The sequence below is a fragment of the Staurois parvus genome, unplaced genomic scaffold, assembly GCF_062004578.1.
Source record: "Staurois parvus isolate SC_StPar_1 unplaced genomic scaffold, SC_StPar_1.0 ptg000099l, whole genome shotgun sequence".
Classification (NCBI taxonomy): domain Eukaryota; kingdom Metazoa; phylum Chordata; class Amphibia; order Anura; family Ranidae; genus Staurois; species Staurois parvus.
This window is the reverse complement of record NW_028317895.1, coordinates 4,163,451-4,187,006: the sequence shown is the minus strand read 5'-3', so window position 1 is coordinate 4,187,006 and position 23,556 is coordinate 4,163,451. Positions and strand designations below refer to the sequence as shown.

General features: G+C 43.0%; 2 protein-coding genes across 2 annotated transcripts in view; one reads left to right on the top strand and one right to left on the bottom strand.

Moving 5' to 3' along the window:
• Window positions 1–1,951, top strand: part of NOP16 (NOP16 nucleolar protein) — a 10,298-nt gene extending 8,347 nt beyond the window's left edge. Inside the window, exon 5 of the mRNA XM_089671120.1 lies at window positions 1,592–1,951. Within this exon, the coding sequence (XP_089527246.1) occupies window positions 1,592–1,720 (129 nt within the window). The 3' untranslated portion in view covers window positions 1,721–1,951. The remainder of the gene's footprint in view (window positions 1–1,591) is intronic.
• ARL10 (ARF like GTPase 10) lies at window positions 1,943–23,556 on the bottom strand. The gene is made up of 4 exons (XM_089671119.1): window positions 23,355–23,556; window positions 12,812–12,980; window positions 5,472–5,647; window positions 1,943–2,414 (listed from the first exon to the last, which is right to left on the bottom strand). The coding sequence occupies exons 1-4, from the start codon at window positions 23,505–23,507 to the stop codon at window positions 2,163–2,165; spliced, it is 750 nt and encodes a 249-aa protein (XP_089527245.1). The 5' UTR covers window positions 23,508–23,556; the 3' UTR covers window positions 1,943–2,162.

The following is a 23,556-nucleotide window of genomic DNA, read 5'->3' as shown; positions in this document are numbered from 1 at the left end:
GGTGGAGGCCACTGACATTTCTTTTCCGACTCATCTTTTCTGACAGTTTTTCACTAGTTTTGCATTTGGGTAGGGTCAGTGTCACTACTGGTAGCATGAGGCGATACCTGGACCCTACAGAGGTTGCACAGGCAGTCCAACTCCTCCAGGATGGCACATCAATATGTGCGATTGCCAGGTTTGCTGTGTCTCCCAGCACAGTCTCAAGTGCATGGAGGAGATTCTAAGAGACAGGAAGTTACTCTAGGAGAGCTGGACAGGGCAGTAGAAGGTCCTTAACCTATCAGCAGGACCGGTATCTACTACTTTGTGCAAGGAGGAACAGGATGAGCAATGCCAGAGCCCTACAAACTGACCTCCAGCAGCCACTGGTGTGAATGTCTCTGACCAAACAATCAGACTTCATGAGGGTGGCCTAAGGTCCTCTAGTGGGCCCTGTGCTCACTGCCTGGCACCATAGAGCTCAATTGGCATTTGCCATTGAACACTAGAATTGGCTGGTCCACCACTGGCACCCTGTGCTTTTCACAGATGAGAGCGGGTTCACCCTGAGCACATGTGACAGACTTGAAAGGGTGTGGAGAACATTATGCTCCCTGTAACATCATTCAGCATGACCATTTTTGTTGGTGGGTCAGTGATGGTCTGGGGAGGCATATCCATGGAGGGACGCACAGACCTCTACAGGATAGACAATGGCACCCAGACTGCCATTAGGTATTTGGATGAAATCCTTGGACCCTTTGTCAGACCCTACGCTGGTACAGTGGGGTCTGGGTTCCTCCTCGTGCATGACCTCATGTGGCGAGAGTATGCAGGCAGCTCCTGGAGAATGAAGGTATTGATACCATTGAAATGGCCCCCCATGCGTTCCTGACCTAAATCCAATAGAATACCTCTGGGATATCAGGTTTTGGTGCATCTGCTGCTGCCAGGTTGCACCTCAGACTGTCCAGAAGCTCAGTGATGCCCTGCTCCAGATCTGGGAGGAAATTCCCCAAGACACTATCCATAGTTTCATTATAGCGGCATGCATACAAGCACATGGGGACCATACAAACTATTGAGTGCCATTTTGAGTTGCTGCAGTGATATTTCAGCAACATTGACTAGAATGCTGCATTTTTTTTTTTTTTCCCACGGTCTTTAATTGAAACAAAAATTATCAACCTACACTGGACTGAATTCAAAGGATGGGGCATCCTTACGTTCCTAACACATTACCCAGTCCATATCAGTATTTTTATTTTTTTTCCCCCCATTGAGATCTGATGTGTTTTCAAAGTGTTGCTTTTAATTATTTTTAGCAGTATATATACTCCTGTGTTCATTGATTACTTGAATTTCAAGCAACCTACTACACCTAGCATAGATATGTATTGGGACTAGGAAGTTGATTTAAAAAAAAAAAAAACTCAATTTTCAAAGTTAATTTCTGATAATAGAGCACCTGCTGTAAACAAATGTATGCATTGAATGGCAGAAAACTCATCTTTGGATACAGTTTTGCTAAAAGAATGTCTAAGCTGGCTTGTAGGTGACAGACTTTTTTTTTTTTTTGTTCTTTTCACTTTATCATTCTTCTGTGTAGGCAATGGCTCGTGATGAGCAGAATTACTACCAGGACACACCCAAACAGATAATGCGTAAAATCAACCTGTACAAGCGACATCACCCACAGGAGTACGAGGCTCTGCTTACATCAAGAACAAAACAGTAACAAACTGTAGAGCATGCTTCTATGCAGACTCTGATATGGCCTGTGATTTGAGCACAGACCTTTTCCAACCATCATTGATGTGTTTTAGTTATGGACAGAAATAAAAGTGGCTGCAACCTCAGTTACCCCAAGGCCCATCCTGACATCAGGTAGAGCCGTGACTAAATGATCTTATAATTAATGTATTTTTATATGTATTTGTAACATTAAATAAGGACAGTGGCAAAGTAACATTTTTATTATATTGTGTATAAACATTGTAATTCTTATAAAATAAGTTATCAGCAGTAGATTGGCATATTGCCGAAAAGGCAAGAGGTTGGAGCAGGGACCAGCCCTCACATCCTATCACCTCTGAGAGGGCATCTTATGCATGGCTTTTGTCAGTCCTCCAGTACTAACTCAGTCCACAAATTAGTAGCAGGACAAGTCTACATATCCGTTATGCACTTTTCTCTCTTTCAAATGAGGTTTGCCAGCAGCTGTTTTGCAGCGGTATGATATTTTGCTGTGATCCTCTAACTTGGTGTAGTCGTTCTTCAAGCAGTGACCTCACCATCTGTAAACTGGTACTCTGACCAAATCCATTGCAAACAGCACTAGTTCCCAGTAACATCACCTCCCTTTGGCCCTGGATTCGATGCAATGATAACTCTGAGTGAATAGCAGAAATATCAAGTGCTGACTGACAATCCTAATGAAAAAGGGAAGAAAAAGTCTGATATTAGAGCAGAACATGCTGTATAAATATTCAGCCATTTCACTCCATGAAAATTTTATCCAACAGTCTCAGCACATTTAAATGTGATGTTTGTATCCTCTCAAATGTCCATTATGCCCAGCCATCAAGAGTTATCTTTAGCATAATGAATAACACTAAAGACTTTTTTTGAAAGGGTAAGAAACTGTTGGGATTCAGACACCAGTAACCACCTAACGGTGAGATCCAGTCTTTGCCTTGGTGCCCCTTTTTTTGATGCCTCAGTACTACCTGCTCTCATACCACAAACTGTCCATTGGCATTGGGTATTGACTTTATATTCAGTAAAGTGGTTACCTCCACATTTTTTATAAAAACAGGGCAAAAAAAAAAAAGTGAATCAAATAGTGCTTCTTACATAGACTTCCATCCCACCAGCAGGTGGAGCTCTAGTCTCCTTTTTACATATTTAAATTCTGTAAAACAAGCTATATGGCTAAATAAGTCATCAGTGTAGGGCTGACGCAAATGTTTTACCCCCTAAATCAATTTTCAGGTCTCAGAAAAACCCTGTCAAGAAATGTTATCAGGGGCCAGTGGAATAAGGTGCCTTACAGAGATGGTGGCCAGGATGCCACCCTTAGAGCTTAAAAGATCTTTGGTATCGTGGCACTAGCTTTGCCACCCAGAACCATCAGATATGAATCTAAATTCTGATCTGATAATTCATCAGCTGAAGCTCAAGGAACCAACCTCTAGAGCAGGGGTGGGCAAACTGTAGTCAGTCAACTGTTGCAGAACTGCAAGTCTCATCATGCCTCGGAGTACCTGTCTGTCCTCCCATCATGCCTCTGGGAGTCGTGATTGTCACTCTTGCAATGCCTGATGGAACATATAGTTCCACAACAGCTGGAGGGCTGCAGTTTTTCAGTTCTGCTCTGGAGGAACCCTGGTTGAGAAGTACAAGATTTCTATCAGAGGCACTAATGCAACCTTCTGCTGTCTATAATTTAATGTGAAAAGAGATTCCCAAAGTGCTATGGGTTAGACAAAGCAGGAGAAACATTTACAGTGGAATTCCAGCTCAGCCCTAAATTACACAAAGCTGTAATGCAATACCTATGCTAACCTGTGTAAAAAAAAAAAGTGTATATACTTTTTCTTGCCATTTACAGTCCTTTCGTGTGATATGGCTCCCCTATGTCAGCCAGCACAGCTTCAGGGGAGAGCAGGAAGCACCAATAACAAATGGGCCATTGAAGCCTATGGGAGACATCTCTGTTCCAGGCTTTACTAGCCATTGCTGGAGAAGTCTCTCCTTTTGCCTGCAGCCGCTGGCTGACATAGGGAACTCACATGACTGGAGTGAGCTGAAAATAGGCAAGTATGTACAGTTTTTAATGCCTCGAAAAGGACCATCACTGTATGGTACGAGGAGGGAAAACAAAAGTTTTACATAGGACACACAAATGTCACTTTTACGGTTTCTCTCTACTACAGTTGAATTTCAGTAGGAATGGTCCTGTCACAGTGTAACATGTTCTAATGTTATCTAAAAAATAGGTGACACTAGACAGGTGCTTTGCAACATTTACTAAATCTGTTTTAAAATATTTGTAATTAGCAACACCATACCACAGCACTAAAGCATGAACCAACTATCTAGCCTAAAATCCTTTCATTATCCTTAGGGCCCTTTGTACTAAGTCACTTATAGGCCAATGCTAAGCAAAAAAAAAAAAAAATGTATCTATCACACACCTATTCACACCAGGGTGGTTTGTATTGGTATGTTTTCATTTTATGTCAGAAGGGACCCAAAAAAAAAAAAAAAACCTTCTGCACTTTTGTTGCAGTGGTGTGCCATTTACAAAGCATAGAACTATAATGTGCATTACTGCAGTACAGTGGTGTGAAAAGGCCCCAACAAAAGAAAGTAGCACAGACACATTTGCCATTTGTTTATTTTTCTTTCATCTGGCCACTACTTGCACCTTCAGTTCAGGTACTGTATTTGCTCACCATTGGTTAGACAACAAAAATACATACAAAAAAAACTGTTATGGTTTTGCACACAGGCTTCAGGTTGTATAGGAGCAGTGTGTACAGCAAGTTTTGCCACCCCTGAGACTGAGGTAGAGAATCGGAGGTCACAACTTGGCATTATTCTATAGTACAGCAATAAAACTGCAATTTACTATATCGGCTATTAGATACGATATGCACTGACCAAGGAAATGTATGTACGATTCTCAGAGGCAGTTGGGGAAATCTAAAACTGGAACAACTGTGCATAGTAACCAATCCACGTCTAAGTTTTATTGTTAAAGATTAATTGAGCAAGCTGACATTAAAGCTGGTTGGTTACTATGCACTATCTGTGCTCCCGTGTTAATAAATCTTAATGTGCCACCATTACATCTAAATAAAACATAATTAGGGGTTGATGAAAAAAAGTGAGGACTTTTTGTATATGTAGACTGAAATAGGAATGTTTAAAAAAAAAAAAAAAAAAAAAAGTGTGTACACATTGTCTTTATAGTATAATATAAAATATGCATATTACTGTGCAGTCTTAGATTTGGCCAGCAGGTAGAGCTCTTGGCTCCTGTTCACATTTTTCTCCCTGCACTTTGTTATAGTAAGCCCATTTACAGACCTCACTAGCTCCAGCTGACGTTTACACAGTCAGCAAAGTAAGTCATCCCTTACTGGGCAGCTTTGCCCATTGTTTCAAGACAAAGCAACCCTCAAAGCAGGCAGCTTCTACTGCGCTGTCTCTATAGCTAACCCATGGTGTTTTGGGAAGCATTTGGCATTTTTTTTTTTTCAAACAAAAAAGGATATTATGTATAGTAAATGTTGTTTTTTTTTTGTTTTTGTTTTTTAAATAGACACCCAGCCATTATATTTTCATTGTAAAACTGAACTCCAGGCAGAAATAAAAAGATTTAAATGAATGCAGTGACAGAAGACCAAAGCATCCCTTTTTGTAAACCACACACTATTATAGACATATCACAGCAAAGCAAAAAACCAGCCAATATTTACCTGCTTGTTTGCTAGGACCATCAGTGGCAAGTGTGATGCCTCTTCCAAAAGCCGATGCAGTTCTCGTCTAGCCAGCTGCAGGCGCTTGTCATCCGTGGAATCCACAACAAAAACCATTATATGTGCATTCTTCAGGTACTGGTTCCAGTATGTCCTAAGGTTCTGACTACCACCTACTGTGGAGGGAGGAGATAGATAATATTACAGTATAGAACAGGTGCCTGCAGATCCCATAACCCTGGTTCCATGTTTGAAATTTTGTAACACAATATTAAATTTTCTAACTATTATTTTGTGTATTGTAACAAGATATTAAATTTTCTCATAGGGCCCTGCAACTGGCAAGGATGGATGTAATAAAACAAATTATAGGGCCCATTTACTAGAATGCATACAGAAACTATCTTGCATTCTTGTCAGGGCAGTAAAAATAACTCTGCCCTCTTGAATTTTGAGGTCCCCACTGGTGGCTTGAATTTTGACATTTCTGCTGAAATCGGCACAAAACCAGAGCTATGAGTTGCCCTGCAAGTACCACCCAGCTCCACAAAAGTGGATTTAAAAGGCTAAGTTCACCATTTAAAAAAAAATAAAAAAATACACATTTGTGCAGGCAATTTGTTTTGCAGGTGCATTTATTTATTTTAAAGAGGCCTGCAGAGCACTGAACCTATGAACAGCAGATCGTGGGTGCAACCTCAGGCTCCTGCAGCCTCTCAGGATAGCTGTCTGCCCATACCTCTTACCTGAGAGCAGGAAGATCAATGTACTACCATAGTGCTCACCAGTGCCATTGCAGTTTTGAGAACTACAAGCAGTCAGCTGCAATGGCTGATGGTACTTGTCTATCCATTCACAGGAAACTAAAAGAATAAATGCAACGGCCGTATGGGCAGAGCCCCGCACTGTCACACGGTTTTCAAATTGAAGGAGGGAGGCTGCAGATGCTGGAACATGTAACATTTTCCAAAGGTGACCTTATTCTTTAAAAGAATAAATAAATCTACTGGAGGCAAATTATTGGCCAAAACAGTGACTGCAATCTATCAGCTGCAGTCACTGTGACAACTGTGGTTACTATGGGTGCCTAAATACAATGGATATTTTCTCATCCACACGGTTACTGTGTACGGGGGTATGCTGACCACTGAGTACCACTATCCGGGAATGCACCGAGCACGAACCACTATTGTAAGGTGGTCGCGCTGAAAATTGACCAATGATGGAAAGGGGGGGGGGGGGGAAACGCTGAGCACGAACCACTATTGTAAGGTGGTCGTGCTGAAAATTAACCACTGAGGGAAAGGGGGGGGGGGAAAACGCTGAGCACTGACCATCAGTTAGGGGACGGAATGAATGCTGACCCCCCCCCCCCCCCCAGTGTGTATGGGGGCATACTGCGTGAAGGTAGCAGACTGACCATTAGTGCAAGATGACACCTAATCCTGACCACTGCTCTCCGCTAGCTGTGCAACTACAGCTTGACTGCTGCACTGTATACTCTACATAAACTTTTTTTTTTGTTTTTACTGCTGGAGCATGGAAGATTTTTAAAAGAAATGTACTTTTACTTTATTTAAACATGCTTTTTAATCACTGTAATAGCAGCTGTGAAGCACTCAAGTGGCACTAGTTGGAATGGGGTTACAATTCCCTTACAGCAGGCATGTCCAAAGTTGGGCCCGCGGGCCATTTACGGCCCGGGGGTCGGTTTAATACGGCCCTCCAACAGCCCTCCCTGCTCTGTGTAATGTGGCCCTCCCACGGCCCTCCCTTCTATGGCAGACAGTCTTCTGCTTGAGAGCAGAGGGCAGTCCGCATGCCTGACTGCGGCGCGTTCTCCCTGGTCTGTGTAAATGCGGCTGTCCCACGGCCCTCCCTTCTGTGGCAGACAGTCTTCTGCTTGAGAGCAGTGTGCATGCGTGACTGCGCCGCGCTGGGAGTGACAGAGGGCGGTGATGTCAGGGCCGGGCTTCCAGCGTGAAGTGTGTTTCTCTTCCCCTCCCGGCTGCCGAGCAGAGACTTCAGCTCCAGCTACCTTTTTCACCCTTCACATTAGTGCAGGTAAGTTTTTTTTAAATTTATTTTAAATACATTGTGAAAACTCAGCTGTCAGTTGATCTTAATGTTATGAAATGAAAAGTATGTCGTTTGCAATTAACTTGGCATAAAATAATTTATTTGCATTTAATTGTAATGGTTCAAAGAATGTTCGGAAAAATGTTCGGCCCTCCACCATGTTCACTTCATCCAATCTGGCCCTCTTTGAAAAAAGTTTGGACACCCCTGCCTTACAGCAAACTTGCCTGCCTTCCTGCAAATAGTAGCAAAGAATAAAAACTAACAATCTTACAATGAAACAAATGTTTCCAGTCTAGATAACAAAATATCATTGTGGTAGAAAGCAGAGTAAACATCTGGGAAGGGCTTGGCTCTGCCTCATGCATTCCAAATGGGTGACAAAACAATCGCCTGCGCTTGGAAGTTGGCTCAGATAACAGGTGGTATTCTTCCCATCCTGGCTTTAACAGTCATGCCTTGCTGCCCTTTTAAGACTGGGGAAGTCTGGATCACTATAATCATGAAACAGAAAACTGCCTCATGGACACTGACAGACATCCTGGACATTTTTCTTTCTGGCAGCAAAAAAAGTGCTTGACGCTGGTAAATGTGTACTGCGTTTACCCACGTCAAGCACATGGGCGTTTTATTCATTTCATTGGCCAGAATACATTTTGGTCATTGAAATGAAGAAAAAAGAAAAGCCCAAACACGCCTAGTGATTACATGTTTTTTGCCGTGTTTGACAGTTCTGTCAAAACACTCCTCTGCTGAATGTGATTCTTCTGCATTTTATGGCCTGTGAGTGCTGCTGCTCCTGAACTCAGGTAAATGCATGGACACATGGCTTTTAAAAAAGTAACATTGAAAGGTTTGTTTTTTTTCTGTTCAAAATAAAACATGCCATATGTAACTGCACAGAGCATCCCTGATCCTTTTCTTCTGGGATCCCCCACTGGCATTGCTAACTTCTCTTTAGCAGGCACTAACACAGGAAGAAGCTTCCTATACGGCACTTTTGGGGGCTCGCTCCCAAGCTGCCTTGTCTGCATCTATTGACACAGGGCAGCTCAGCCTACCCCATCATCACAGAAATTGATTGACAGCAGCTGGTATCAATCTGTACAGTGAGGTGTGAGAGCTGGAAGAGCTGCTGCATACACATTGCTGGATCTGGTTCAGGCAAGTATAAGGGGGGGCACAAATGCAGCGCAGAGGTTTTACCTTCATGCATAGAATGCATGAAGGTAAAAACCCCTAAGGCTTTACAACCACTTTAAAAGTTGAGTTCAGGGGCTAGGGGGGGGAAAAAAAAAAAAAAAAAAAAAAAAAAAGATAGCTATAGAGGTAGATTCAAGGAAACCTACACAGTGAGAGAAACATTCGCTGACTGCTGAATTTTCCTTTTGAGAATCCCAGTTGCCTTGCAGTCACCAACCCACAAGTACACAGATCAAGAGTTTTAACTGTACTTGATACCTGCATGTTCCAGATCAGGGTCTCAAATTAAAACTAAAAGATAGCAAGTTTCTCTTAATAGAAGTCTCCTATAAAGGCTAATCAAGAACAAGGAACTTTGACTTTCAGCCAGAAGTTTGTAAAAGGTCTGAGGAGAAAGTCTCTCTTGTCCCATTAATTCTGCCAATGGTGGCATATGGAGATATGCATGTAGGGTCCTGGTGCCCACCCTGTGGCCCTTTGGGACATGCTGTGTGGCACTTGGCAGGTCCCAGCAGTCAGTAAGGGAAGCAATGATTTGTAAAAAGGCATTAACCACTTCCCGTCCAGCCGTTGTATATAAACGACCGGACGGTGGCAGTGCAGGGCCTCCCCGCCCCCTGCTCGCAGCACCACGATCCGGTGCCTGCTGTGTCTTCCAGACACAGTGGAACACCAATCGTCGTACGGGACCTCTCTGCGAGGTACCGATCATGTGATCACGGATTGGCCAATCCGTGATCACATGCAGAGTAGTAAGCAAGATGTCACTTCTGACATAATTGCTTACTACTAGTGAAATCTGTGCATGATCACAGAGGTCACATGGTAGAAGGCTATTCACAGCAGCCTTGTACCATGTGACAAGCTGTGACCAATCACTGCTCCCACAGTTCTCAATGGCTGCAAGAATGCAGCCAGAGAGAAGGAGAAATGATTGCTTTTACAGCCTTTATGGGTGTAAAAGCAATCAGTGTTAAAAAAAAAATAAAAAATTAAATTATAATTTTTGGTTATAAAATAATTTTTTTTTGTACTAAAAAGATAAAAAAAACGGAATAAATTTTGGCCAAGATTTGATGAAATATTATTTATTTTCAAAATGTTATAAGAAAAACACTTAAAAATTTTTGGACTTTTTCATTTAAATAGCAAAAGAAATAAAAATCCCAGTGGTGAATAAATACCAAAATAAAGCTTTATCTGTCTCAAAAAAAATGCAAAAAAATTCATATGGGTACAGTGTTGCATGACCGGGCAATTGTCATTCAAAGTGTGATAGCGCTGAAAGCTAAAAATTGGCCTGGGCAGGAAGGGGGTAAAAGTGTCCGGACTGGAAGTGGTTACAGTGATCTCTAGTAGTCTCATTTACCATGTCCTGTAGTGTATTTCACACTCCAAGAACCCATGTTGCATGTCTACAGTCTCTGGTAATCTCCCCTAGTATGTATGACAGTCTTCTGTAAACTGAACATTAGGTATGTGGCCCTTTCGAGCTTTCAGAGGCCACAGTTGAGAAAGCCCACTCCTTGTATGTTGACAGCCACTGACAGGGCCTCTACCAACCACTCCTAATAAATTCTAGTTACCTTGTTATTGTACTAATCTAGGGCAAGCTTTCCTCCTAAATCCCACTCCTAGCATAAATCCTCCCTCCTAGCACAAATCTCCTCCCCCAAATCCCCACTCCTAGCACAAATCCTCTCCCTTGAATCCCCAGAATAAATCTTAACCTCCAAATCCCTACTCCTAAAAAGGGATTTTTACCCCCTTACTCCTCCCTCCTAGTACAAATCTCCCCCCCAAAATCCCCACTCTTAGCATAAATCCCCCCCCCCCCCCTCCAAGTAGCCCTACTAGCACAGATTCCCCCATTCCCATTTTCAGAACAAACAGCTCCTCCATAAGCCCCCCCCCCCCTCCATTCCTACATGCAGGAACTATAAGAGTAGTGACGAGGTGCAGACTCTGCTTTCCCCCCTCCTGTATACAGAGCTTCAGATTACACAGGATTGCCCTTACATCAGACCGTACACGGCTTGATTACCTGCCCTCTGCCCACATTTCTGAGAGATGATCAGCTTTGGAGGAGATAGAGGGCAGGCGATTACACAGAATCACTCTTAACTTGAACGGTACATGGCTTAATCTGCTGTTCAGAGGAGCGCTCCACTGACAGGAATGGAGAGAGCTTAGAGGGCTTGCACCTCCTCCCAGCTCTTTCCTCTCTGCCACTGACACCTCTGTCCCCCACCCCTTGTTCCAGCCCTTGCAGGGATTGGGGGCCCAGGCGTCGGGAAACAATTTCTGGTCACCATGGTGACCTGGGATGTATCGATCCCTGTGCTAATCCAAAGGATTCCGAACTTTCAATTACATACCCAGAACATTTCCATAAATTAGGTGTTCCGACTTCACTGGCTGCATGCTTGCTTCAGGTCAGCTTTTACTACCAAAGCCAGAAACCGCAAGACAACCATTTTTCATAGGTTGACAGCATTGGCAGCCTACATATTTCACTCAGTACAGGTCTCCTCTCTTGTTCACACCAGTGTGCAGAGATGTCAGTTTTTCTGCATGCGTTCTGCAAGGGCACAATGAAATCAATTGTTCTCACCACACCACACCACTAGTATCAGGTGCAGATTTTTTTTTATGCACAGGAATCTGCAAACATGTAAAAAACTCATTGAAGCGTGCATGAAAACTGATGTAAGCTGATGTCTCTGCAAGTGAAATCTGTGTGTCAGTTTCCATCAGTTTTTCTGCACATATGGTGTGACCAAGGCCTTAAAAAAAAAAAAAAAAAAAAAAAAAAAAAAAATTGCTTGCTCTTTTACCATTAGCCGCCCGGCCAATGGCCGAATGGTGGCGTGCAAAATCCATTAGCGTTCCGGGTGGACGCCATATGGCATCCTCCCGGGCATGCGCAATTTGCGCGCCTGCAGAGCTGCGCAATCTGTCACTGGCCATGTACCTTGGACACGGCTGATGACAGATCTGCGTACTGGCACCGTTGTCGATACCATGTGACCTGCTGTGACCAATCACAGCAGGTCACATGACAGTTGTATACAATGGATGGCTTCATTCATGCCATCCATTGTAGAAAAGTGTGTGTAGCTGTGATTGGTCAGAGCAATCACATGCACAAGCTGGGCTAATCACAGCCCAGCTGTGTCATTAGCTGTGGCCAAATCACAGCTAAGCAAAAAAAAAAAAAAAACCCCGAATCAATTGATGTCATTCAGGTAAATGCTTGTTTACAGCAAAGCAATTCTTTGATATAAGCAAATTGTGTAAAAAAAAAAAAAAAAAAAAAAAAGAAAAATTTAAATTTCTCATTTTCCAAAAAATGACAAAAAATTACAACTTCAAAAAACTCGCCATGCCTCTTATGAAGTACGTTGGACTGTCTACTTTACAAAAAGGGGTCATTTGGTGGATATCTGTACTGTTCTGACATTCTTGGCCATCAAAAAATTAGATTGGCTGTCAGTACTTCAGGATTGATCAATATTCAGATCTATACCATAGTTTGTGAACTCTATAACCTTCCTACAAACTACAAAATACATCCAAATTTGGGTTATTTTCAAAGACATGTAGCAGAATACATCTCGGCCTAAATTTATGAAGAACAATTATTTATTTGCAAAGATTTATAACAGAAACAAAGAAAAACGTGTTTGTTTTTCAAAATTTTCGGCCTTTTTGTTAATTTAGCAAAAAATAAAAACCCCAGTGGTGATTAAATAACACCAAAAGAAAGCTCTAGTTGTGTGAAGAAAATGATAAAATTTTAGTTTGGGTACAGTGTTGTATGACCGCGCAATTGTCATTCAAAGTGTGAGAGCGCTGAAACCTGAAAACTGGCCTGGGCAGGAAGGGGGTAAAAGTGCCCGGTATGGAAGAGGTTAAGAGCAATGTAGCTTATGAAATTGCCTTTTACTGTGCCATATATGACATCACAAGGACACTGACCAAATCCCCCTAGAATAGTAAACAAATGACACAGATCTCCAGAAATATATAATTCTCCCCCTGATGGAAGAACTCACCTTCCAGTAGTTCAATCTTCAGTCCCTGGCTGAGAATCTGGGCAGTGTTAAACCCGTGAGTAGGTGCTGAGCTTGATCTGGTGGTGTTAGTGCTTAGGGCATGAATTATACTGCTCTTCCCAGCTCCATCCAAACCTAGGACTAAAATCTGCCGATCCAAATAATTAGGCTGGAAACAAAGAAGAGACACACATCAGCATTGTGCAAGTCAAGAGGTACAACTACTTTATCTGCAAACGTAAACCTAAATTACATTTTTAAGAATAAGTAACTGCAACATTTGGGGTAAAAATACAGCTTCAACCAAACTAGGCAATTAAAGCGGCAATCCAGTCATTTTTGTGTTTATTAATAGTCAGCAGCTACAAACCCCCCCCCCCCCCCCCCCAAAAAAAAACACACAAAAAAATAAAAATAAAAAAACTGTAGCTGCTGACTTTTAATAAATACAGACTCACCTGTCCTAGGGTCCAGCAATGTGCTCACCCATGCCTTGCCTTCCCTTCTCTCTCTTTTCTCCCTAGTATCGGCATCTCAACTGTGGGCACCAGGCTGTCGCAGCGTGTGGCTTTCCCAGCCGGATGCCTGTCAAAACCAGGTATGCACTCCCCAAAAGAAAGAAAAAAAAAAAAAAAGTACTAAATATAACAGTGGAAGAGGAGGAGGCAAACAAGCAGAGCTTCCACTTTTGGGTGGAACTCTGCTTTAATAAAATTCTTTAAATGTGTTTTTACCTGCATTGCCCTACAGCATTTAATTTGATGCCAATGTCAAATACATTCACATCCATCACCAGGATAATTTATTGTATTCAAAACAGTGATTTATGGTGGCATACACGCTTCAATGGTATTATCCCATCGATGTGCGATTCCATCAAAACTATTAGATCGGCAAACAATTGATCAGGTTCAATTGGCCAGAGTAAATATTTATTGATTGTTCTCCATCAATCAGCAGCAGAGCTGCTGTGGTCATGAATTCGATCAACCAGGATTATGGTGTCGTATATTGAAAAACCATACTACCAACTGCTAACTACTACATTGTCAATTTACACAGTGCTCAGCATAAATGAGTACATCCCAACAGATTTGTCAGAAAACCTTCACTTTCCTTTCAGAATCCACTTTTTTTTTTTTATAGGACACCATACTACAAAATACTCCCACAGATGCAGGCCATTGATTGCAAACACGATTTGTTAATTTGCACACACAAAAATGTATATTTCCTAACAGTCATTCAACACCATGTTGCAAAAATGAATACACCCCAATGAAAGTCTTAGGAGCAAAGCCAAATTTTAGACAAAAAAATTCTAATTAACAAGAATTCAACTACAGGCAAGTCTAATTATTCATTAAACCGGTGTCCAGCAGACAGTTGATTATAAAAGGGCGTTACTTAAAGAAAACCCCTTCCCCCATTTCATGCGGTCAGCAATGGCACCACATGGAAGAGAAATGACTTAAGGCCTGAGAGAATTTTTTTTAAACAAAAAAGATGCAGGCTACTTATCAGTCATAATACTGCAGCAAAAGTGATACAAACTTTTTACAAAGATGGAACTGCAACTATCTCACAGAGACATCCAGGCTGTCCATGGAAGTTAACACCTTGACAGGAGCGTCTTCTGTTGAGAAGGGTTGAAGAAAAAACATACACATTCACTGCAGTTAGCTAAAGAAGAAGAAAGCCAAACTGGGGTGATTGTTTCCCGTGACACAATATGGCATACACTGCAGAGGAATGGCATGCATGGGTGTTGTCCACGAAGGAAACCTCTCCTAAAGTCCATGCACAAAAAAGCCCCCCTAGAATTTGCCAGGGCCCATGCTGAAAAGGAAGAAGACTACTGGGACTCTGTACTCTGCAGTAACGAGACCAAGATAAATGTTTTTTGGAACTGATGGCTTCAAAACTGTATGCCGTTGCAGAGGTGAGGAGTACCAAGAAAAATGCATGGTGCCTGCAGTGAAACATGGTGGTGACAGTGTCCTTCTGTGGGGCTACATGAGTGCAGCCGGTGTTGGGGAGCTGCATTTCATTGATGGTATCATGAATTCACAGATGTACTACTCTATATTGAAAGATGATGCTACCATTACTCCGTGCCCTTGGGCATCGTGCACTTTTCCAACATGACAATCCAAAACACACATCTAAGGCCAATGTTGCATTTCTGAAGAACAGGGTGAAAGTGATTCAGTGGCCAAGTATGTCTTCTGATTTGGACCCAATCGAACACCTATGGGGAATTCTGAAGAGACAAGTTGAGCATCACTCTCCATCCAGCATCCAGGCTCTAACAGAGGTCGTTCTTGAAGAATGGATAAAGATAGATGTTACAATATGTCACCAACTTGTTCATTCCATGCTTAGAAGACTTGGTGCTGTCCTTACAAATACAAAATACTAGATGTAATAGTTTTTGTTGTGGGGTGTATTCATTTTTGCAGCAACTAATTTGAGTAAAACTGAAGATTTTGTAATCTAATTTATATAATTAACCTTACTTTAATAAGCTAAACAAATGTTCTATAAAAGGCAGTTTTGTAAAAATTTTGGAAATGGTTCTTGTGTCCATTGAGATATTGATTAAAATCTTACTTTTCAAAAGACGTGTACTCATTCATGCTGAGCACTGTATATCTTGTACATTCACATCAGTCCCTGCCATCAAGGAGCTTACAATCCAAGGTCCCTAACTCACATTCATACATACCAGGGCCGATTTAGACAGGAGCTAGTTAACCTACCAGTAGGTATTTGGAGTGTGGAAGGAAACTAGAGTACCCGGAGGAAACCCATTCAAGCACAGGGAGAACATGCAAACTCCAGGCAGGTAGTGTCGTGGTTGGGATTTAAACTGATGAACCTAATGCTGCTAGGTGAAAGTGCTAACCACAGATCTGTTATTCCTATTGGGAGAAATGGATCTTCAATAAATTATTTTCTGAGCATATGGCCACCTTAAGGGCTCTTTCACACAGAGCTGCTTTGCTCCATTCAGCAGGGCACTGTGTGGGTCTGTAGACAGATACAAGTCTGTTTTCAGGCAGACATGATTGGAAGCTGTATACAGATTTATGGACAGTCTGATGTAAACAGGTGTGCCTGACTGTAAAGCCCATGTGAAGAGGGTCCTAAGCCCTTGTTCACACAGACTTCTCATGCGATTTGACAGTTTCAAATTGCATGATAAGTCGCACCCTATTGTCCACAATGGAACCGGTCAAATTGATGCAACTCCAATTTTATGGTGCTGCACAGATATAAAAAAGTTCCTACACTATTTTTGGTGATTTCAGTTGCAACTTGCATAGACATCTGTTTCCTGAAGTTGTACAGATGTCATAAGTCACACCTAAAGTCGCACTGACATGCAGCTGTGAAGTCACACAATTTCAAACTCTGATTCAATGCTTAGAGTAACAGATGTGCAGCCCAGTGGCTAAATGGTTAGCACTTCCAACACTCCCCTTTCCGGACAAGCACCCAATAGATGCTCATTGCACTGCAAGGTCTCTCTCCTCCCTGCTAGGTGCGGTGCTGGAGACATGCAGGGAGGGGAGGAGGAGATAAAACGGCGCAATGTTAAAAAAATTTAAACGTTTAAGTCGCCATAAAGCTCCTTTTGATTTTAAAAGTCCCAGGCATTCCTAACAGCACCTCATATTTAAATATGCTTTTGGTTAAAATTGAATGTTGAACAAGTAGACTGTCATGCCGTCATGCGGGACAAGTAGATTGGGACACAGATTAATGCAGGCCATAGATGGGTCGAAAATCGGCTGATTTTTCTGCAAAAAAAATCTGCAGATTTTAACGGCAACGATGGGCAAATCGGCCAATCTCTTTACCGATAAAAAAATCTGCGCATGAGCCGTGACCTGTTAGAAAAAGAAAGAATTCCAGTCCGCTATTATATTTGACGTGAAAAAGTATTGCAGTTGCAACAATGTATCTATTTGTATCCGAATAAAAACATCTGTATCTTAAATGAATACAAATAGATACAATGTTGCAGCCGCTATACTTTTTAATGTCAAATATAATAGCAGAGCTCTCTGCAGGGCCAGAAGTAATTAAATGCCAGCCGTAGACAGGACGAAAAATCAGCTGATTTTTTTTTACCGTTGGCGGGAACGGCGGACTATTGAATGACCAATTTTTCGTTTTTTTATTAAAAAAACGGCTGGTTTTCGACCTGTCTATGGCCAGCATTAGTCCCTGGAAAAGTAGTTTTCAAACATTTCCACACCCCTGAAAGCGGATCTGTTGTTGCTTATTTCATTGTCAAAGGCTGCCCTTAGGTAACCCCATATGATGTTCTATTAAGTTTTACAACTCTACAATACACTCCATACTGTTTACATCACAGAGGAGAAAGTGCAAGGGTAACTATAGGTGGCTGTAGATTCCAGGAACACGGTATCTGATCATCTCATAACACTGCTGATTTAAGCTAAACATATACTAGAAGTTAGATTTTTTTTGTTTTAAGAATGTTTGTTCAATTTCCTAATCAGTGAGGTCAAATCAATTGACATTTGTTTTTGTGACAGAGGAGAGAATTGAAAAAATTAACAGGATGACATTTTTTCTTGAGGAATAGGTAGCAAGTTAGGTCAATAGTAAGTGGTTGCAAACATAGTTGGGGCAAACAGATCTATACTCAGTCAAAAGTTGAGAATCATGTGAGAAATGTAAAAAAAAAAAAAAATGCACGAGGTGTGACCTGGAAAGAAAAGAAAATTCTTGGCCACAAATTTAAGTTTAAATTAAAGGCTTGGTTGGTCAAGTTTTGAAATAAATGGTGGCGCCATCGGATTACAAAATCTCCAATTTTCTAACGAAAATTAATTTGGAGTTTGGAATTGAACCCATGTATGGCCTGCATTCGTGCATAGCAGCTTATTTTTTTTCTGATATCACAAGTGAAGCTGAAATATTTGTCAGATTCACCCATTCCCTTCTATATAGTCCTTTTATGGCCAACAAAACCTAACAGTTAATACCATTCAGCCACAAATGTATCTAATCTGCAGAGTTGAGAGTAGCCACCCACAAGTTACATTTTTAACTGTTCTAAATATTTCAGTTACTTTTTTCTTTAAGGCTGCATTCACACATGGGCGGTTTGAATCGGGGGAAGAATCACCACAATTCTCCCTGCGATTTCAAAACGTTCTGCTAAAATGACCAATCACGGAACCATGTGTTCAGGTGCCATTTAAGTTCACCTTTTAAAAAAAGGTGCATTTATTATTTTGTCTGCAGGAGCCTGTAAACCATTCCACCAGCAATCAGCAGATGATTGGTGCCATGCAGGTCTCCTGCAGGTCTGTCAGTATATCATACATCCCGTACGAACAAGCAGATATACTGTCTGGAATAATGAATGAAGTCCCACAACGCTGTGTTAGTTCATTGAGGACTACAAGCTGACAGCCGCTAAGGCTGTCGGGACTTGTAGTTTCATTCACAGATGACGGTGAATGAGTGATGGGTCCGTGTGGGTGGAGCCCCGCACAGCCACTTTTTAAAAAAATTTGACAGAGTGGGGAGAAGATGCCCTGCTAGCTGTCAAAGCGGGGAGCAGGAGCTGGTCTGATCACAACATGTTACACCCTGAATATGTTACGAAAGGAACTTATCCTTTAAGGTCACCTGAAAACTCACTGCTGTTCTGGTGCAATAAATTGTGCTGCAATCGCAGCAAATTGCATTGTGTGAAGCATGTTGCCCAAAAGAAGTTAAATTACAGCAGAACTGCATGGTGTTTTCGGGTACCATTAAAATGAATAGCACCTGAAAACGTGGTTCCAGGATTTGTCATTTTGGCAGAGTGTTTTGAAATTGCGGGCGGAATCTCAGCGATTCAAAACACCCATGTGTAAATACAGCTCAAGTGCCAGTTCACACTACATGCGTTTCAGTTGCTTTTTTTCCTGCATCCAAAATGCACAGAAAGTAGTTTTTATGGTTGTCAAGGTCATAGTTCACATCATCAGTGCTTGCAGTTCCAGCACAATCTGGTTGCAGAAAGGAAAAAAAAAAAAAAAAAAAAAAAAAAAGTAGAACAGGCTGCATTTTTCCTGCACAGTACTGTAGTGAAACATATTAAAACGCATCAAAAAATGCACCAAAACGCACTGTTCTCTAATTTGAAGAAAAACATGAACTGCAACACATAAAAAAAATGCACTGGACTGTGCCACAAAATGCGCATGCAGAAACGCATCCAGAATGCACCTGGACTATGTTGCTATGGTGTGAACCGGCCCTCAAGGTTTCACTCACTCCAGTCTCGTCTCCCTCCTCTTTGGCCCGAACCACATCCTACATTTAGCAATCAACTTCCTGCTACTCCAGGGTGTCATGGACATCACTCCATGGTACTTCTGCACAAGACAGTGCTCACATTTCTTGACATTTTTTCTATTCAGCCCGTTCCTTGCTGGCATTCTGGCCTAGGAGAAAAGGATATTTTCCTGCTCCTGCAGCCTCCTGGGATATTCTGTCACATATCCAATGAGACTGCAGGGATGCACAGCAGTCAGTGATGTATGAAGGGCCAGTAAGCTGCAAAAGACAGCCTGACGACATCAGAGAACATGGTAACACAGGCAGTGGCATAGGATTGCAGCTGGACAATGCTGGATTTGCTAGGTGGAAAGGGTATGTGAATTAAGGACAAACCCTAGTGAACACGCAAGAGGGGTTATTACATTTAAAAAAAAAAAAAAAAAAAAAAAAAAAAAAAAAAAACACACCACTGTCTATCATGGAGGCCCAAAAAATGTGGGGGGGGAAGGCCTTTAATCACATACTAATAAAATGATAAAACACTCAGCCATAGTTTTATTTTTTTTTTTCTGAAACGTTCCTTCTTGGCAGAGAAAGAGGCCTTTGAAATCACTAGGGAATCTGACACTTCTGGGAGTGTCAATCCCTTAGCTCTTCTAAATGACAGATGCAGTTCCCCTCCCCCTCTACTTCTACGCCATCTCCAGCTACTCACAGCACATCCTCATGAGACTTCAGCAAACAGGCCTGAAGAACATTACGGGAGCGCTCTCCTGACCCAATCTTTGGCACACACGTGCGGGATCATGTCTGTGTTTGATATGGGTGAAGCTGTGCAGCCCATGCACAACAACGTTGGCCATTCACAGATCCAATGAAATGACTACAAGTCCCATTTGACACTGGGGCAGAGGGTCTCACAGATCTCAATGGGGTGAGGTCAGGGGCCGACTGGCAACTTTTGGCCCAGGAGGCAAATACAACCCAGAGGACCACGGTGCAACTTGAGCCCCATCCCAGGCTGAAGATCAACTCCAGGTACTTTCTGCTCACCTGCCAGGTTGGGCTGGACTTAGGGTTGCCACCTTTAAGCCTAGGATCACACTGATGCGGTGCAGCACATCATGTGATCCGCACTGCATTCCTGTGCAAATCACATGCGATTCCCAGGTAGTGCAATTTGAGCCATACATTTTGTATGGCTCAAATCACACCGTATCAAAAAAGTGTAGGACCCTTTTTTTTGTCTGCACCGGAATCGGATGGCATGGGTGTTCACACCCATGCCATCCGATTCTGCACATCGCACCGCATTTTGCGAACTGATTTTGGGATGTCAACTGAAAATACACAGCAGCAGCGGTTCATATGAATGGGGTGCGATTATGATACGGTGTGGAAATTGCACAGAAACCAGTGTGAATTCTGCACAGCATCAGTGTGAACCCAGGCTAAAACCAAACCCATTACACAGGTTCTGAGGCCAATTTAATGCAGATAAGGCACCAAGTGAGTTTATTTACCACCTTAACTAGTCCCAGAACCTGTGTCATTAACCACTTCCCGTCCGGCCCATGTAGATAAACGGCTGGACGGGAGCGCTGCCGATGCGGGTGGACGTTTCTAAATGTCCCTCCACATCCATTGCCTGTGCGCACTCCCTGGACACAGATCGCTGTACGGGGCCGCTGTGTGAGGTCCCAATTCATGTGATCACTGATTGGCCAATCAGGGATCACATGAACAGTAATAAAGATGTCACTTCCTGACATCATTGCTTACTACTTGTGAAATCTGTGAATGATCACAGAGGTCACATGGTACAAGGCTATTCACAACAGCCTTGTGCCATGTGACAAGCTGTGACCAATCACAGCTCTCACAGTATTTCTCAATGGCTGCAAGAATGCAGCCAGGGAGGAGAAATTATTGATTTTACAGCCTTTATGGGTGTAAAAGCAATCAGTGTAAGGGAAAAAAAAAAAAAAATCTTCATCACCCCCCACAAGTAGTAGTGTGTCACTACGGTGACACTGTACTGCTAGGGTGACAGTATGTTAAAAAACTTTATAAAAAATAAAAACAATTTTTGAAAAATAATTTTTGGTTATAAACTAATTGGTTTTGTTTTTTTTTTACTAAAAAGATAGCTGAATACATTTTGGCCAAGATTAAGAAATATTATTTGCTAAATTTTATAAGAAAAACTTTTCAAAATTTTTGGGCTTCCATTTATATAGCAAAAAACTAAAAATCCCAGTGGTGAATAAATACCACCATTATAAAGTTTTATCTGTCTCAAAAAAAATGCCATATGGGAATGGTGTTGCATGACCGCGCAATTGTCATTCCGCAACATCTCCAAGATACGCCCGTCCCTAACCTTGGAAACCACTAAGCAACTTATTCACTCCCTCGTTATATCTCGCCTTGACTATTGTAACTCCCTCCTCATTGGCCAACCTAATCGCAGGCCATCCCCTCTTCAGTCTATCATGAATGCTGCTGCCAGACTCATCCACCTTACTAACCGTTCTGTATCTGCCCCCCCCCCTCTCTGCCAATCCCTCCACTGGCTTCCCGTTGCCCAACAGATACAATTCAAAACACTAACAATAACGTATAAAGCCATTTATAACATTGCCCCAAATTACATCACCGATCTTGTCTCTAAATATCACCCAAACTGTACTCTCCTCTCCTCGCAAGACCTCCTACTCTCTAGCTCCCTTGTCTCCTCCAATGCTCGTTTCCTGGACTTCTCCACAGCTTTCCCCATCCTCTGGAACTCTCTACCCCAATTTATCAGACTATCACCTACTCTGCTCACTTTTAGGCGATCTCTGAAAACCTCTCTTCAGGGAAGCCTATCCTGCCCTCAGCCAATAATGGAATCTTCTACTCTTCCTACCAGTCCATCCCCCACAGTTACTACCTTTTGTACCACTAGCCCCTCCCACTTAGAGTGTAATCTCCCAAGATCAGGCCCTCCTATCCCTCTTGTATTGTTGCTGTATTGTCTCCCTTTATATTGTAGAGCCCGGAGCAAACTGTTGGTGCTATATAAATCCTGTATTATAATTATAGTGCTGAAAGCTGGCCTGGAAGAGGGTGAAAGTGTCCGGACTTGACGTGGTTAATATGGGTTTGGTTTTAAAGGGATGAGGTGGCAACCCTAGCTGGACTACATCTGCTGCACCGACTCCAGGTTCCCAAACTGGCTGGCAGAGGGCAGCCAGGGGTTGCAGTGGGTAGCCTGCGCTGGCTGGAGGAGGAGAGCCTCTGGTGGGGCATGAAGCCGGCCTCAGCTCGGGCACAGTGTACACCATCCATGCCAGGGGGGCAGCCTGTCCCCAGAAGAACACTGGCTGGGACTTTTTACTGCTCTTCACCAGGAAGCCTGTAGGATTGTCTGTGGCAGAAGCAGTGCAGGATTTATATGGGGTAACAGAGTGGCCCAGAGGGGCAACAGAGTGGCCCAGACTGCCCCCCCTCCCAGTCTACCCCAGGTGAGGTCACTGCTTCCATTGATGACGTCCTCTAGTCCTGTAATGGAAGGTGCTTACTAGGGTTTGGTTTTAATTTGAAAGGAAACAATCACTCCCACCCAATCAGCATAAAGGGGTGGAGGTGCTGGTGACACCACTGACCCAGTATGACCACACAGGGATGGACTGACAACTCATGGGGCCCCCGGGCAATAGGGGATCATGGGGCCCCTGTGTCCTTGCCCAAACTCAAAAAAAAGCCTATGAAAAAGGTACCAGGGGCATCTCATGGGGCCCCCTACTGACCCCGGGCAGTGCCCAAGTTTCCAAATGGTCAGTCCACCCCTGTGACCACATGGCTATGAAATCCCAATGATGGGGATGTAGTCAGATCAGGTGAATGATGTCCTCCCCAGGGTCAGGAAATAAACAATACACTGAGCACAGGCACAATGCTCTGCACATGGAATAAATGCACTGTAGTGATGTGAGGACCTTCCTTCCATGTGTCCCATAGGGGGGCTCTACATGGAGCCGACTGGTCATCTGAGGTGATGATGGGACGGACTAGGAAAAGTGTCCTAGAAGGTATCGTCCAATCAGCTTGCAGCTAGCATTTCCCCAGCCCGAGGTGTGACAATGAAGGCAGGATAGTGTCGGGGTCACAGGTGAGGTGACGGCAGGACATACGGGGGATCCCGGATAATGACAGTCATTCCGGCCGGCAGGGAGCGGCTCACCTGACTGCACAGCGGTCTGTAGTCCAGCTGGTACCCGGCCCTCCTGGACCTCCTCCGGCCCGGCATATACCGGTTCCAGGCAATGAACAGCACCGAGCCCAAAGCCGCCACCGCCGCTCCAATCACCATTGACAGGTTCCTCAGGGCGGCCATCCGTGCGGCACTGGTAGCACCTCCAGCCGAGACCACGCCCGCCTCTGAC